This window comes from Saccopteryx bilineata, chromosome 2 (genome assembly GCF_036850765.1).
Source record: "Saccopteryx bilineata isolate mSacBil1 chromosome 2, mSacBil1_pri_phased_curated, whole genome shotgun sequence".
NCBI classification, from domain to species: domain Eukaryota; kingdom Metazoa; phylum Chordata; class Mammalia; order Chiroptera; family Emballonuridae; genus Saccopteryx; species Saccopteryx bilineata.
This window is the reverse complement of record NC_089491.1, coordinates 31,478,086-31,495,891: the sequence shown is the minus strand read 5'-3', so window position 1 is coordinate 31,495,891 and position 17,806 is coordinate 31,478,086. Positions and strand designations below refer to the sequence as shown.

The 17,806-nt window shown below is 42.0% G+C and overlaps 1 protein-coding gene across 5 annotated transcripts in view; it reads right to left on the bottom strand.

Annotated features, from left to right (window-relative positions):
* The window catches only part of GRIN3A (glutamate ionotropic receptor NMDA type subunit 3A), a 178,285-nt gene extending 160,709 nt beyond the window's left edge, over window positions 1-17,576 (bottom strand). For 4 of the 5 annotated variants that reach the window (XR_010729050.1, XR_010729049.1, XM_066256614.1 and 1 more), the window contains exon 1: window positions 16,119-17,576. Coding sequence is in view for 3 of the 5 variants with exons in the window: in XM_066256614.1 (XP_066112711.1) it covers window positions 16,119-16,817 (699 nt within the window). In the remaining 2 variants the exon portion in view is untranslated. The remainder of the gene's footprint in view (window positions 1-16,118) is intronic. The other variant, XM_066256616.1, reaches the window with a different exon arrangement.
* Window positions 17,577-17,806: the final 230 nt, after the last annotated feature.

Genomic DNA, 17,806 nt, shown 5'->3' with positions numbered 1-17,806 from the left:
TTGTTTTTTGTAACTTTTCATTTCACCAACTCTGGCTTTCTCTAATTTTACATGTCAAGAATCTTTGGCTTCAAAATATAGTGAAATTGGCTGATGGGGGTGGAGGATGAGAATTAGGGAAAGCCATAACTCAAAGACATGAGAACAAAGTCACTTTTCTGTCACTTGTAGTCTCCAGGAAATCGAAAACCAATTGAGGGACAATGAAAGACGTGTGAAAAGTTCAATAGGGTAGTAGAAACAGGTTTTCTATTTCTCACAAAATCAATTTCCTCAAGGCCTTTCTCTTCCAGCTTTGCTCTACATAACATCGTAAATTCTGGGTGGTCATGAACTCTATCCACCACAGTGAACGAACACTTTTTTCATAAGGCAGTACACTTTCTTAGGTTCACATCACCCCATTTGACAGATGGTGGGTTTCCACAGATGTTACTTAGTTCTGTTATACTGGAAGAGATGAAAATGGACCATCAATTGAGTTTAATTACTAGTCATTAAGCATCACTTATGAGCCACACACTGTGCTAGGAGAGGAGAGAGTTGTATGTTAACAAATAATTACACTGCTGTGTCATAGATCTAGAAAACAAGAAAGTACAGGTAGCAAAGTCAAATAGAAGAGAAAGGGAAGGCGTAGGGGGTGATAGGGAGAGGGTGGGCAGTGAACCGTTCACACGTGATATTTGAGCAAAGGTTTGGAGGTTGAATAGGAGTTGCAGGCAGACACAGGGCAGAGGGCATTCCAAGCAGTGAGAACAGCATTGCCAAGGCTTGGAACAGCACTGTACATTCAGGCACTGCTGAGCACAGAGTACAAAGGGTGAGGGTTCAGATTAATATCCAGAAGAAATGAGAGTCAAGCAAGGCGCAGGTAATGAAAGGTCTTGAATGCCACTTAGAACTCATCCCATGGGTTAGTTTGGCAGCGTGTAGGGGTGGTTCATGGGAGAATTTAGGTTGTTCAGGGACCTGACATTAAATGACACTGAATCACCAAGTGAGAAAGTTAATCCCTTTTCAATTAGCATTTAATCCTTCTGTTAAATCAAGGGAAAAACCTCAGGTCGGTGTCAGTATTTCTTTAATACTGCTTTACACCTAGAAATTTTCCCATTAAAAAAAGGTTCAGGTAAGGGCACCTAGCTAAAATTGTTTTGACATCATTGTGTACTTATTTTTATAGTTAATTTCTAATTGTGGCAAGGATTTTTTATGAATGTCATGATAGAAAGACTTAAAAATTTTTTTTTAAGTAAAACAGTAAGTTAATTAAAAAATGAATAACAATAGAAGATTCAGCTATAGAGCAAACATTCTGAAGGCAGTGCATGACTGCCTAAAGTTCGGGGAACAATGCTATTGTTCCTAGGGAGCAGTGAAGGTTTAAGCAGGCTAGTGAACTGGTTTTCTTTCAGACAGTAGCTTGGAGAATACAATGGAGTCAAGAATGGAGGCAGAGATTGTGTGGCCATGGTTGATCCTGTTGATTTATTTCTGATCTTCCCTAGTGCTCCTTTGCATAAAGGAAATCGTAAGCTTTCTCCCAGCCTGGGCTGCAGCTAAATCCTGATGGACACACAAAGGTCTCCACCTGGCCACTGCCCAGCAAGTGCTAAAAGGCAGGCTTGGAGTGAAGGTCAGAATGGGATTCAGTTATTTTCCAGTAATCCAACCCAGCATGAGGAATTATTTACAAACAGATACAAACTCAAAGATCATAACTAATGTATTTTATGAACAGAAGCAGGCAATCTTACTTAGCTTTAATATTTGGTTCTAAAGCGACTCTCTCATTCTAATCTGTGTCCCGGCTGCGGTCCTCCTTACTCTGTCAGCTCCTCAGATTCCCTTCTTCCTCCCAAGATAGGCACCTGACGATGGGGGCATTGAGTGCCGGTTTGGGACGTGGGAAGCCGGACTCGGCTGGCCTCCTTTACCAGCTCGTGCTGACCACTGAGGAATTCCAGTTTGACCACTCCACTTCAGTGCAGGCGGCCAGAACAAAGCTCCTATGGTTAAATGGGTTCCGAAGAAGTTATGTCTTGGCTTCCAAAATTGGAGCTAAGAGTGTTTTCCTGAAGAAAAAGATATTTCAATAAAAACACTTTTAATCTGTTTTTTTAAATTTGAATTTACAAAGTGTTTTTATGTATGTTGAGTCAGAGAGACCTATTTCAGTTCTTTAAAATAGCATAGTAGGTATTCAATGAATAGCTCTTTAATGACCATTTATAACTTGTAATAGTGGAAACTGAGGCTCAGATGGGTTTTCCAAGCTATACAGATGACTGTGGAGCTCTAACTTGAAGCCAGGCCTTCTGGTTCTCTTTCTCACGCCACATCCCCTTGGTCTCATACAGAAAGAATCTGTTACAGACAGTGTTCTGGGTCTATAGAACTATTAATACTAGAGTTCTGCTTTATTATGGGTCAAATGGGCTTATTGGTCTAGCCTGAGGTCTTAAAAGCCACAGATAACATTGTTTCAATGGAAAAATCAATTCTGAATTGGAGCTTAATTTATCTGCAGATTGTTACAACCTGAATGTAAAGGTATATAATAGAGAAATGTTTTTTAATATGATGATTTATATTTATCAATAAAACTATCACATATATATTTCTGTCTCTAGAAAATCTTATACTTTTTGGGCACCTGTAACTCAACAGCATTTCACACATTGGAAAGAACTATTTGCATATATTTGTGGAAGGCCATGAGGACCAGTTTCTCAAGTTTCATGATTATTAGCCTGTATTTCTCTGGCTTCTGGGAAAGCATGTCAGAGTCTTGAGTTGGGATGGAATGCTTTCTTGAACTATACTCACAAAACCTGGAGAATCTGATACATTCTGTTCAGGGTGGTAAACTCTGTTCCAATTGGACAAACTACTCTTGTAGTGAATTACTGAAGTTAAGGTGTGTGTTTACCCCGCGGGAATGTTGGGGTATGGTCAAAAGATGTTAACATTGTCATAGTAAAATAAAATGACCTTTGAGCAAGAGGGTGGCATAAAGCTCAGTGCATTATGCTTGATATATGTTTGTTGAATGAATGAAAAATGAATAAATGAATGAAAGTTGCTCTGCTTTAGGAAGATTTATCTAGCAGCAGTGTGCAGAATGGTTTTTTTGGGGGAAAGCTAAAGATATAAAGGCTATTCAAGAGTACTGGTGGGAGGGATTAATGTCTTTTCAAATTAAGAAAGAAGAATTGGGATATAAAAAATATCCTCAGAAAGGAAGCAGACACTGGTAAGAAGAAAAGGAAGTCAAAGATGTTGTAGGAAATCTTGTTATAAGTGAGAATGGCTCTGGCTAATTGGCTCAGCAGTAGAGTGTTGACCCAGCGTGTAGAAGTCTGGGTTTGATTCCTGGTCAGGGCACACAGGAGAAGTGACCATTTGCTTCTCCACCTCCCCTCCCCTTTCTCTCTTCCCCTCCTACAGCCATGGCTCAAATGAGCAAGTTGGTCCTGGGCGCAGAGGAGGGATCCATGGCTTTGCCTCAGCTGCTAAAATAGCTTGGTTGCTGGCCCTGGCCAGTTGGCTCAGCGGTAGAGCGTCGGCCTAGTGTGTGGAGGACCCGGGTTTGATTCCCGGCCAGGGCACACAGGAGAAGTGCCCATTTGCTTCTCTACCCCTCTGCCGCGCCTTCCTCTCTGTCTCTCTCTTCCCCTCCCGCAGCCAAGGCTCCATTGGAGCAAAGATGGCCTGGGCGCTGGGGATGGCTCTGTGGCCTCTGCCTCAGGCACTAGAGTGGCTCTGGTCGCAACATGGCGATGCCCAGGATGGGCAGATCATTGCCCCCTGGTGGGCGTGCCGGGTGGATCCCGGTCGGGCGCATGCGGGAGTCTGTCTGACTGTCTCTCCCTGTTTCCAGCTTCAGAAAAATGCAAATAAATAAATAAATAAATAAAATAAAATAAAATAGCTTGGTTGCTGAGCAGTGGAGCAACAGCCACAGATAGGAAGAACATCTGCCTCAGATGGGGGTTGTCGGGTGGATCCTGGTTCGGGTGCATGAAGGAGTCTGTTTTTCCATCTCTTTGCTTTTCACTTGATAGAACCCCATCTTAGGATATCTTTAAGTATTTTGAGTTTAAGGTGAGAATGAGAGATATAACTAGAAATTCCAGTTAGAAATTTCTGGTGTTGCCACATGCAGATTCAAACTCAGTAATCTAAACCTTGAAAATCTATGAGAATATTAGGTCTCGCTAATGCCCTACTATTGACATTTCCTTCTTTGAAATTTTTCCCAGTAACAAATCTTGAAATGAATAAGTGCTAAGGATAGTCCATCTATTCATTTATTCAATAAATATTTATTGCTATATCCAATCCTATCTCTGGGACTTGACACTTTTATTCTCTTTGCTTGTAGTGGTTTTCCCTCAGAAATTTGCATGATTCACTTCTTCTTTCTCTGTTCCAACGTCACTTTATTGACTAACCATAGTCATCTCTAATCCTTTACCCTGTGCTACTTTTCTCTATTGCGTTTACCTCTACTTAATAATACCATATTATATATTTATTTGTTTATATGGTCTTATTGTTCATCTTCCCCACCAGACTGTAAGTTCTTTGAGAGTAGGGGCTTTGATATTTTATTTATTGCTCTATGTTAAGGATTATATTGAGCACTTAACTCAGGAATACAGCTATCATTGATTGGATTAAGGAAAACCATATGATTTAGGGATGGACAGGAAACCAACCTTTGTGCATTGAGCTAAATAGATGTCTGGAGATGTAGACTAAGAGAAATAAGGACCATCATTAGGTGATTTGATTAGAGTTATAAAGTCAGAAAAAGAGACTAGTTGCCCTAACACTCTCCAGTGGTACAACTCATCTGTACTTCACACAATTCCACTCCTTTTCATCTTCTTATAGTTTTTCAACAGAAGCCTCTTGTTTTTGAGTTCAGTGAAGTTTCTTTTACTTGCAACTGCATGCCCTTAGATAGTGATAGAACTGTCCAACAGGACTTCCTGTGAAGATGGAAAGTGTTGTACATCAGCACTGTCAGAGCTAGCAGCCACTACCATCGAGTACTTGTTATGAGTTAGAGTGCTTGAGAAACTGACTTTTAAAATTTAAATCATTTTGATTAATTTAAACTTAAGTATTGATACATGGCTAGTAGCTATCAGGTTGGATAACCTAGAACTATGAGGGGTCAAAGACAAAAATCACAATCAGTAAAGGATAATGAAAGAGTTGAAAAAAGGGAAACCATAATGGTGTCACAGACACTAAGTCTGTGAAATTAAAATTCTCACTAAGAATGGTGAGAAGGTGAGCCTGGTCAAATCCCATTAGTAGTAGTGTTATTGATTTTGTAACGGGAAAAAACTGAATTCAAACAACAGGGGTTAGACAAATAATAAAACAGGCTATCAAAGGAAAACTATCTAGCCATTGAAAATAATGGAAAAATATTAATAACATTGTACATGTTTATAACATACGGTAAGTTAAAAAATGCATAATATAGCATGATTCCAATTTTGTAACTCATACCTATACCTAGATCTCTGGGTTGTGAGTTTATGGGTAATTTTCATTTTATTCTTTATCATTTTAGTAATTTTCAGAATTATCTAATACATAAAATTTATATAATCAAAAATAAAGGAACAAATGCTATACTTAACACAATAAAATGGCTGCATCATTTCACAATGCATTATGAATCAAATACTTGCAAATACAGCTGCTAAAATACACACCACTCTATATTTCTAAAGTTAGTAAGAGTCATTCACAATTTTATCCCAACCTGTCTCAACACATACTTTGAGATATCTTACTTGTTTATAACTGCAATTATAGATGTGGTGGCAGAACAGCAGAAACCACTGAATCTTTTAGAAGGCCTTTTCTTCAATGGATTAACATAGATGCTTCTTCCTACAGTCAAAAGACCAGGAAAAGGGCTAAAATTTGCTCGGAGCCCCTTTGTCTGTTTTGTGAGATTAGATTTCTAGGATGCTTTGACTTAAAACTATATTTTAGAGACCACTAGATGGCTCTCTGTGCCTGCAACCAGGCAAAGGCACATTGGATTAATTCAGGTATGGATTTATCATTCATTTTCAGGTACACAACTGAAGCATTTCCTTATGTGTATAACAAAATATGTGGTGTGACTGAAATTAATTTCGCGTATAGCGCCAACATAATAACAGCTTTCTGTCTGTATCTATTAAATTCACCATATATAGAAGCAAATTCTTTGTTTAATGAAATTCCTGTTTAAGTGTTTCTGGTTGGGATTGAACAAATAAATTCTATAACTGAGCCAGACTGTGATTCTATTAAATAAAGACACGCTGAGCATCTAACTTTGTTTATGAAAATCAGATATTTTTATCTTTGACCTTGAGAATATAAACCCAACTTTTGTTTGACTTTGAGTTGAAGCTTTTAATGCAAAAAAAACATGAATAGACTATATGCAGGTTGTGCAGCCATCAGAGAGCTTGATTCTGAAAGTTCAGCTAGTGAGCACCCTTAATTGAGAGGTGTAGTGGCAACCGATTTCTAAGTCATTTCTAAGCTCGCTACAGAAAGCTCCAGAGAGAACTACCTTGGGAACTGCACAGACTCGGCCACTTTGGAGAGAGATGACCAATTGCAAATCCAAAGGAAAATCCCACCTTTTAATATAGAAAAAGTATCAATTCAGAGCGCTCAAGCTTTAAAAAGCCACATCAACTCTGAGTTTTCTAAAAAAAATTTTAAAAAGATTTTGCCCAGATATAAGGTGGTAGATAGCAACAATTAGAATTAGGAAATGCTACAAAAGCCTAAGCTATATGCCCCAGCCCAATATTTTTCTAAAAAGCCACATACCTGGGGACCAGACATTAATGCATTATTAATGAAGTGAGACTGTCATTTCCATTCTACTGTTTCTTAAGTTTAGATCCTGGAAGACTTCTATGAGAAATTAGGATAGTAGGCAAGGAAAGACTTCTGAATTCCTCACTAATACCAGCCAATAGAAATAAGACATTTATCTTAATCTCTCCCATGATTGCTCCAGAGATCTGGTCACTCAGAACCCATACAAAGGAGCAACTAGTTCCAACATTACCTCCAAAGTCACTTCATTGCTGACTAATTTTCACACATCTACCCTTCAGTGAATTAGAAGTCTAACTTAAGTGGGGTTTCAAAACAGCAAATTTCTTCAATTTTTTTCTTAAGGTTGGCCCACTAGAACTCATCTGCTAAGCCCAAATGCATATACATATTGAAAATGTATATAAAAATACTCTGGAAAACAATCTACAATACTTGAGTTCTCATTCTAATCATTTAAGCTTTTATTAATGCCACGCCAACACATCTACACTTTGTGCTAAAAGAATGATCATTATCATAATAAGAACACACGATGCTCTAGGTACTTTGCTTAGAACTCTAAAAACATGGTCTTGTCCTCATGGTAACTTTATGAGATAGTCACATTTTATGCATTAAGAAATTGAGGCAAGAATATCGGGCATATTCCTCAAGGTAAGACTATCTAGAGAGTTGTAATACTAAGATCCAAACTTAAGTCTGGGCTTCTTGAAAACCTATGGTCTTCCTTCCATTTCTTCCATTAACCCTTTGAGTAGTGAGTTTTTTTCATGCTCGTTGACCCCCGGGATTGCGTTTTATTTTTAAAAAATAAAATTAGTTACAGTTACAGTTTTATTAACTTAAAATCATGGTTTTTTTGATAACCAATTTATGGAAAAAAGAAGAACATACTAATTGAAATTAATTTTTTTACTGCTCCAGCTCAAAATTTAAAGATATGCATGTATGATCAGGAGGCACGAGGATATACATGAACATTCATACTACTCAAAGGGTTAGTATGCCATCACTGTCTCATTTGCAAAGCAAAGATAATAATAATATTTGTCCTGCTTACCTTGCAAAGTAGTTGTGAAGAAAAATGAAAAAAAAGTATATGACAGGACTTTGATAAATTTAAATATACTCTACAGTTTATTTTTTCCTGAAATTTACATTTTCATATTGGATCACTAAAAGCACTGGTAAGAAAATGTGAAGGTAACATCTTTTTTTTTAACTTATTCATTTTAGAGAGGAGAGAGAGTGAGAGAAAGAGAGAGAGAGAAGAAGGAGGAGCAGGAAGCATCAACTCCCATATGTGCTTTGACCAGACAAGTGCAGGGTTTCAAACCGGTGACCTCAGCATTCCAGGTTGATGCTTTATGCACTGCGCCACCCCAGGTCAGGTGGTAACTTATCTTTTTTCTCTTCTTAATTTTAATTGTGTAGGCAACAGATACTTATTTTTAGAAAATCAGGAGCATGAATTGGGAAAAATGGACTGCTATAATCTAGTTACAATCATTGTTAACATTTCTATAAATAAAAGTCGAGACTTTATATATACAAGGTGGGGCAAAAATATGGTTACAGTTGTTTATATGGAAAATAATACAATAATAATTAATAAACAATAATGCAAGAACAAAATGTTTCATGTGCTCACAGCTGTAAACCCATTTTGGCCCCACCCTGTATTTTGCAGAAGTAAGATCATATTTTACATAGATTATTTTTCCATCTCTTTGTGTCAATAAATGTATTTTCATTTTGAATGAATAGTATTCCATTGTAGATGTATATCATAATTCTTTTAATTAAATTCTCATTGTATTGCCTGAGCAGGCGATGTTGCAATGGATAGAGCATCACACTGGGATGCAGAGGATGCAGGTTCAAAACCCCAAGGTCGCCAGCTTTGAGCACTGGCTCATCCGGCTTGAGAGCGGGGTCACTGGTTTGAGCGTGGGATCATAGACATGCCCCCATGGTTGCTAGTTTGAGCCCAAAGATTGCTGGCTTGAAGCCCAAGGTCACTGGCTTGAGTCCAAGGTCACTGGCTTGAACAAAGGGTCACTCGCTCTGCTCTATTCCCTCGGTCAAGGCACATAAGAAAACACAATCAATGAACAACTAAGGAGCTGCAACGAAGAATTGATGTTTCTCATCTCTCTCCCTTCTTGTCTGTCTGTCCCTGTTGGTCCCTCTCTCTGACTTTCTCTATCTCTGTCAAAAAAAAATCTCATTATCGCATATTTAGTGTGAAATATTCTTTTCACAACCAAACCTGGAAGTACAATAAATTTCTCTTGTTTATCATTTTTTCTGGGGTAATTCAGAAGCAGTAATGAATCCAGTCTGTGTTCAGATGGTAGGCTGACAAATACCCTAAATTCAGAAGGAGCTACTCCTCTTTTCTTCCTATTGACTTGACACTTCCTACAATGCATAGCTCTTTCCAGTACTGCTGTCTGTCTATACATTGTCCTCTGCTTCACAGGACTGCTAGGAGGATTACAGGTGCACATTGGTGAGGAAGCTTTAAAAAGCATCAATGCGGCCCTGGCCAGTTGGCTCAGTGGTAGAGCGTCGGCCTGGCGTGCGGGGGACCCGGGTTCAATTCCCGGCCAGGGCACATAGGAGAAGCACCCATTTGCTTCTCCATTCCCCCCCCCCCCTTCCTCTCTGTCTCTCTCTTCCCCTCCCGCAGCCAAGGCTCCATTGGAGCAAAGATGGCCCAGGCGCTGGGGATGGCTCCTTAGCCTCTGCCCCAGGCGCTAGAGTGGCTCTGGTCATGGCACAGTGACGCCCTGGAGGGGCAGAGCATCACCCCCTGATGGGCAGAGCATCGCCCCTGGTGGGCGTGCTGGGTGGATCCTGGTTGGGCGCATGCGGGAGTCTGTCTGACTGTCTCTCCCCATTTCCAGCTTCAGAAAAATACAAAAAAAAAAAAAGAAAAGAAAAGAAAAAGCATCAATGCTACGAGATATATATATATATATATATATATGTATATATATATAAAATTTAATTTTTTTTTATATCTATGTCTTACAAGAATAATAATGAGGCGTAGTTTAGCCTGACTAAACAAGAAGTCATCCTGCTTAATTCTCTACCCCTTGAACCCTTGAAGGCTCAGCTCCATCAGTAGACCATCCTGGCCAACCAGATACTAGGCTTTCAGTGTCAGGGTTAACTCCAGCTGACACAACAGCTGCCCAGGTTGGTACCTGCTCCCTCAGTGCAGAAGATCAAACACAGTCTCCTCCAAAAGTGCCTGAGTCTTATACATGCAGAAGGAGATGTGAGCATGGGGCTGAGGTGGTAGGCTGGGGGAAGAGGTGGGAGGTGGTAGACAGCTGGCTTGCTTCATGCTCACTTTTCCCCATGCTCCCACCATCCTATAAAGGAGAGGTCTGAGAAAGACAGATGAGTGGCTTAAAGATTTCCATTAGTTTGTTATCCACGTATTCTTTCAAAAAGCAATGTGGCAGATGTTAAGATTTCCTTTCTTACTTCTTGCCTAGTTTTATACTGTTGGCATCACATTTCTGGGACTGTATAGTTTTTTTTACTTTTCTGTGTATGTAAGTGGGAGCAGCTAGAGTGGGCAGGAGAAAAAGCAATAAGATTCTCATCTCTACATTTAGTTGTGCCACTCAGATGTTATGGGAAGCCCCATATAATTGTCTAGGACAATAGTACTCAACGTAGCTGCTTTGCAAACTGTTATCTCCCATGTTGAGATAAAGAGCTTGTGCCAGTGTGAACCAGCATACTGCTCTATTCATCAAGAAAGACATGTTGTGAAAATAATGTCAAATGAGCCAAACAGTGTGCTCAGTGGTATAGTGGGTAGACTGTGGGTGGAGAGAGAGTTTAGACTATGTAGCCATAATATCATAAACAATCTACCTTACGTGTGTCTCTGGGATAAACTATGATCAATGTGAGAGACCAAGATTTCTGCAAAACCTTGGGCATCTTATTGAAGCTTCTATGGCAATACCTAAGACTCTAGAAACAGTGCTGGATGTGTCATCATAAGTACAGAAACAGTACCAATGGCATGCCTTCTATTACTAGGCAAGAATGCTTAGGAACCCAGATTTTTCTCTCTCTTTATTTTGGGTGTGTGTATGAATCCACTGACTTACTTTTCCAAAGAGAAAGAAAATGAGGGAGTGGGTGAAGAATAAGGTAGTTGGTGAAGACATGTTACACTGTGATTCACATCTCATTTTGTTTAATAACTAGTAATAGAGAATTAGTGGAGATGAAGATCTGGATGATTTGTATCAGATTATAACCAACCTCTCTAATAGGTATTTGGTTAACATTATGCATTTTTCCAAAGTCCTTCACTTTCTTATTTGATTCACAAAACAACTCTGTTGGATTGGTAAAATGCCTTCTTTTGACAGACGAGCATAGATGATCAGAGACAGAGAGAGACACTGGCCCAAGATTACATGGCGAATAGGAGGCAGAAGTAGACTAAGAGTCCTTTTAATCAGCATGATTGGAATTTGACTGGAGATATTCATGAAATAAAACCAAATGTCACAAAGTGCATGGTGCTTTCTCCAACAGCAGAAGATAAAACATCAAGGATGGACATTGCAATTGGTTTTCAGGTGATTCAGATACTTAGTTCAGCTGATTCAATCTTAAATTGATTCCAGAATATAATAGTCGAAGAAGATTGAGACCAAATACTCTTTATCACTACCACTGTGGCAAGCCCAAAGAAAAGTGGGCAAGACAGACTAACTGCCTAATGAACAGTGTCTGCTCATCTCTTCTTTTCTATTTATCTGGAAAAATAAATTCATATTATAAAGAAAAATTCCCAAATTAACAATAAAAACCTCCAGATTAATCCCAGGTCTCTGTTCTTCAAGAGGAACTTGTAAAAGATCACTGCTAAGAAAAGTTTTGCATCACTTGACATTTAATTTGAAATCGTTTATCTTCAAGTCAGCAATAATTAGGTGCCACTCTCAGCCATTCATCATGAATTACAGAAAAATACATTTCCTCCAGAGAGAGAACAGTGTGCTTAGCATGGAGCAAGTCAAGGAAAGCCAGTACAGTTGAGAGCAGATGTTTTAAAAATAAATGTCCTTTACTTATCTTCTTCTGATGCACCTAAGTTATGTAGTGGTATCATTGTTCTAGCCCCTGTACCATACAAAAGTGGTGCTGTGCAAGCCAAATTCTAATGAAGAGGCTTTAGTACTTAGCCTTGTATTGTCAAAGAAAATGAATCCTCTAAAGCACTTGTGTTTCTAGGGGAATAAATATATATTAATTAGTTAGTATATATGGCTCATGAGATAGACAAATTGTGGATGGTACATCCAACGAGAATCGAAAATAGTAGTGTAGTCACTTTTTAATTGCATGTGCTTGGACCTAAGCCAATTATATTACTCCATTAACTTTGCCTAATGGAACCAATGTGGAAGTAACACAAGATATACATTTTAGAAAGAAATGTGTATCTGTCACTACCCTAGCAGATAATTTTAAGGAATGAACTTGGAGAAACTACACAAAACCCCTACAAGAAAAATGGGGAGGAAAGAGAAAGACATAACAACTATAGAAACATAATGTAACTTATATGTAAGTGTACCTAGATCCATAAGCAACATCATTATTTGAAGGTCATGGGAAGAGTATTTAGAATGAAGAGGTGATCATCTTAATAAAATACATTAGGCTCGACCTGTGGTGGCGCAGTGGATAAAGCGTCAACCTGGAAACGCTGAGGTTGCCAGTTCAAAACCCTAGGCTTGCCTGGTCAAGGCACATATGGGAGTTGATGCTTCCTGCTCCTCCCCCCTTCTCTCTCTCTCTCTCTCTTCCCTCTCTATAATGAATAAATAAAATCTTAAAAAAAAAAAGTAAAAAAAAAAACCTAGAAAAAAATACATTAGGCTCAAGTGGCTTAAGTGTCAAGTCAGAATTTTTCAGATGGAAATGTGCTTTGAACCTATCCTATGTGTAATGCTGCTTTAGTCTTTTATTATGTTGTGATAATACGCAATAGTTTCCAAAAGTGGGTTAACTACTTTTAATGGATTTCTATGCTTGTAGGAAGTTGATGCCCTTCAAGCTGATGATGTGGCTGTGTTTATGTTTTGGGTTTTTTTTGTTTTTTTTTTTTGTATTTTTCTGAAGCTGGAAACGGGGAGAGACAGTCAGACAGACTCCCGCATGCGCCCGACCGGGATCCACCGGCACGCCCACCAGGGGCGAAGCTCTGCCCACCAGGGGGCGATGCTCTGCCCCTCCGGGGCGTTGCTCTGTCGCACCAGAGCCACTCTAGCGCCTGGGGCAGAGGCCAAGGAGCCATCCCCAGCATCCGGGCCATCTTTTGCTCCAATGGAGCCTTGGCTGCGGGAGGGGAAGAGAGAGACAGAGAGGAAAGGGGGGGGGGGTGGAGAAGCAAATGGGCGCTTCTCCTATGTGCCCTGGCCGGGAATTGAACCCGGGTCCCCCGCACGCCAGGCCGACGCTCCACCGCTGAGCCAACCGGCCAGGGCCTGTGTTTATGTTTTGAATAAATAGTATATTGAAATGAAATTATTATGCTTCTCCAATGGGTTTGATAATTTCAACGGTTTCTCCTTCCATTCAGAAGTTGTGGCAGAGTACTATAAAACCATTATTTATTAATAAAGGCTTCATATGAAAGGAATCAGCAGCTCAAATGAGAGAGAAAATACTGTTACTGCTCCTGCTCTAAAAGCAGTTCTGATTCATCTAAATAAGAGGTTCGGTTTTATTTCACTTTGTTGTATAGACAAGTCCACCTTCTTCTAGAATCTTTTATTCAGGCACGGTTACAACTTGGGTCACTGGGTGGTAGACACCAATGAGGACAGTGGCTAAATTAAGTCAATTTTATTTAATGTGTAAAATGACTTCAACATTCTTTTATATATAGACAGTTTTAAAAAACAATCACATCAGTGTATTAGAGAAAGGTCCACTTTTGAGGAGAAGCAAAGGAAAGAGCAGTTACTATTTTTGCTAAAAGCAAATAATAATTGTATCCCATAATTATATGTTACAGTGACTTCGCATCGAGCTGGACATTCTTAATATACAACATTATGGAATGACATGTAAATGATATATTAAAAGTAAGACTAGTTAGATATGTTTGAATGTAAAATACAAAGCTAAATGAAAGAAAATGTCCTCAGTTGGGCAAACTAGATCTGAGCTCTCTCCCTTTCAAGGATGTGCCATGAAAATAACAGTGACAACAGTAATTTAAAGTAAATCTCTGAATTGAAATCCAGAAGTAAATGTGCTTGGCAGAGTATTTATTTTATCATCTGCATGTAAAGGTTGTCCCTAGAGGACTTGTTCCCTAGGGTGTCCTAAAGCTTCGAAGTCTCCCAATGCTAGATGCTGCTTCATGGTTGCTCTGCTCCCTTTGTTGTAATGCTGTATACTGCACAAATCCATCAGGGAACACAGACACTTTTCCTTCTAACTAAGGAACACTAATTTTGGGGGGAAATTCTTGCTCCTTAAGACTCTTGCCAAACAATCTACAAATGGAGAGGAGTCTGGAGACTGAACACTATTGGCAACTTATGAAATATTAGATAATAAAGAAGCAATAAAGAGAAGCAAGTGATGCTGACTTGCATTTCATTAGATGTGATTCTGCATATATCTTGATAATGATGCATCCTACCGATGCAATTTCATGTTTGTAACACTTTGGTCATTGGCAACATCGTGCACCTTGTGTTTTCCATGCCTTCCATCTGCTGCCTGCAGTCATTCGGATTCAGGTGACGGAAATATTTTAGATAAAAGTTAATTAGGCTGCACTCTGCAGATCAGATCTCTATAGTTCAGCATTAAATAGAAATCTTCTGGGTAAGTGCTGAAAGTAGCTTGTACTCACCCTTCCTAGGATTAAAAATGTAAGATTCATTCTTCTAGAAAAATAAATCTTTAGGACTTGATATTTTATGCATGGGTTCTCTCAAACTTTTGATATTTGCCTTTACTCGTTTTTATACATATATGAAATAAGAGAGATTAGAAATATTTCTTTTCCAGCTAAAGGGATACAGTTAGAAATTCTCCAGTCTCTGAACTCTTTTACTAGTACACTGACCAACGCTGATCAAGCCCCAGACTTTCCTTAGTTTCTCAGTCTTTAAAATGGGAGCAATACCAATTACACATTTGTTTCATAAATACTATACTTTGTGTAAGGCTTAATGAACCTTGATATTTTAATAAAACTAATGCACAAAATACAGAAAACTGTTGCTTAAAGGAAGGACCCCGCCCTCTCCTTAAATATTTATCTCATCATTATTGTCAACAGCTAAGTTCATAATAGCTTCTTTTATTGAAAATATGTTTGATCTTTTTAATTCATAGAAAACTAAATCTTTATATCCTTCCTCCTTCATTTCTAGATAACTGGAGCAGAAATGGGCTGAACAGAGCAGCTGCAACAGCCAGTCTCTGAGCCCACATCACAAAGCAAGAAGGTAGGAACAAAGAAATAATCCCAAATGACTCATCGCATCCATTTTCACGCGATCACATAATACTTCTAATACTCAAGACTAATTAACCACTCTTCTTTACCTATTGCTTCTGCACTAGATAGTTATAGATGTCTTATTTACTCAAAGGAATTCACAGGGGTGTGTTTCCCTCCTTACACCATCTTCTAAAGAAGTCAAAGAGAGCAGATGCTGCTCCTTGCATCACATGCTCTTAGAGTTCCTCAAGGGAGTGAAAGTCTCGCAGGCAGGAATCCTCCACCCCCTACCTCTCTCCTCCACCCCCCACCTCTCTCCTCCACCCACCCCCCGATCCAGTTATTAGAACCCCGGTCGCTCTTCAAGATCTTTAATTTAGATTCTCTTTCCGTCCGGCATCCACGGCATCCGCCAGGTTTCTCCCAGTTGGTCAATACCTGAAAATTGTTTCGTTTATTCTCTCCCACTTCCTTCCTTTCACCCGCTATCCCTACCTTCCCTTTTATTCCCATTCGCGCTTCAAATGTTTTATTATACTTCTACCTACCATCTACGGATCCGGTCCAATCCTTAAACAGTATCAAAGTTGTAAATCCCCAAGTCCCTCCGCGCTCACCCATCCCGGTTCTCTCCCCACCCCCCGCCCCCCGCGACGCTCCCAGCTCCCCGCGGCGCCGGTCTGCGCTCCACACGCCAGCCTCCTCTCACCTGACTCTTCCGCGGAAACTCCTGGCGCACGATGCTGATCACTGGAATGTGCAGGACGGAGCTGACCAAGTCGAGCTCCATCATCTCGCCCTGGCTCTGGGGGAAGGCGAGCAGCGCTGATACCCCTTGCACCACCACAGTGTGGCACACGCTCTGCAGAAAGGAGAAAGGGTCACTGCTCCACGGCGAGCTAGGGGAGGAGAAGGGCAAGAGCGGCAGATCGCCCAGGCCCGCCTCGATGGCCATCACTACTTCTAACGACAGGTTGTAGGGCAGCAGCCCTTCCACGCGGTTCAGGTTGTCCACTGCGAAGAGGAGGGCGTCCCGAGGCCACAGGGTCTCGGCCCCGGGACCGTCCCCGGGCTTCCGGGCACTAGGCGGCCCCCGCCCGTGCAAGGCGCTCCCCAACCAGCGAGCGCCGGGCGAGGGCGCCGGGGGCCGCCAAGTCCCTGGCTCGGGCTCATCCCGCTGGGCGCCTGCTGGGCTGCTGTCCGGAGCGCGGCTGTCCGCGCGGGAGCCTGTGGTCCAGGGCTGTAAGTGCACCGCGCCCACCCTCACCGCGTGCCCGATGCGCTTGAGGATCTGGCAGGGCTGCGGGTGCGAGGAGGAGCCGGGCACCCCGGCCAGCACCAGTGCGCAGGGCGGCGGCAGCAGCAGACAGACCCTGCTCAGCAGCCACCACAAACTCAGTCTCCTCATTACTGAGACCCGCAAGTAGAAAGTGCGCCCCCTCCTGCGCCCGGCTCGCTCCACTGCAGCCGCCGCCTAAGGTCTCCGCCCCCAGGTCCCGCGCACAGCTCACTCGGCGCGGTGCAGCTGTCCCAGGAGCTGGAGCGGTCTCCAGGCCATCCAAGTGGCAGCCTAGCGCGCCCTCGGCAGTCTCAGATCCCGCTCCCGGGTCCGTGCGCCTCGCATCCTCTGCCTGCCCGGTCCCTGCGCGGAGCCGGGCAGGAGGGCGGGCCGGTGCCGCTCACCCGCGACTGGGGCGCCTGTTCCCTACCCGCCCCATCTGCAGGGCGGCTCAGGCACTGCGTCCGGCCCAGCGGGTAGGCTCAGGCTGAGAAGCACCTGAAGTCCTAAGGGGCAGCGGTGACCGAGGAGGTAAAAGCGCTCACTTGGATTCTATTCTCTTCCTTTTCCACCCAGGCAAGACCCACTTATTTCCTTGGGGTCGCGCTGGAGAAGGCGTTCACACCCGGGGTGCGGAAAAGAAGCCAGATCCACCTTGCTCCACCGTGGGCCACCCCCTCTCTGGCTCCTCCAGCGCTGGCTTCATTTTCCTTCTTCCTTTGCTACTTCTTCTCTTCCTTTCGTCTTTTTCCCACCCAGTAGCCGCCGCCGCTGGCTTCCTCCGAGGAGCGACGCGACTGGCCAGCAAAGGGTGGTTCTGCTGGGAGCGCAAAGTTCTCCCCGCCTCAGCCGGCGCCTCCCTGTTGCTGCGCCCTGGCACCAGCCTGTCGCTTGGCTGCGCTAAACGCCCACTGGTGGTGAGATTCCCGGGCGGCGCTTCCTGCGCGCCTGGAAAGTCCTCTCCCCTCAAAGGCTAGGAGTCATAGTTTGCGCCATTCCCTGCGACCTCACAGGGCGAGGACTCCGAGCCGCGGAGAATTCTGAAATCCGAGTTGTGCCCCAGGAAGCTGAAATCCAGTTGTTCACGGGGATAACTTCAAAGAGGCTGTGACTTTAAC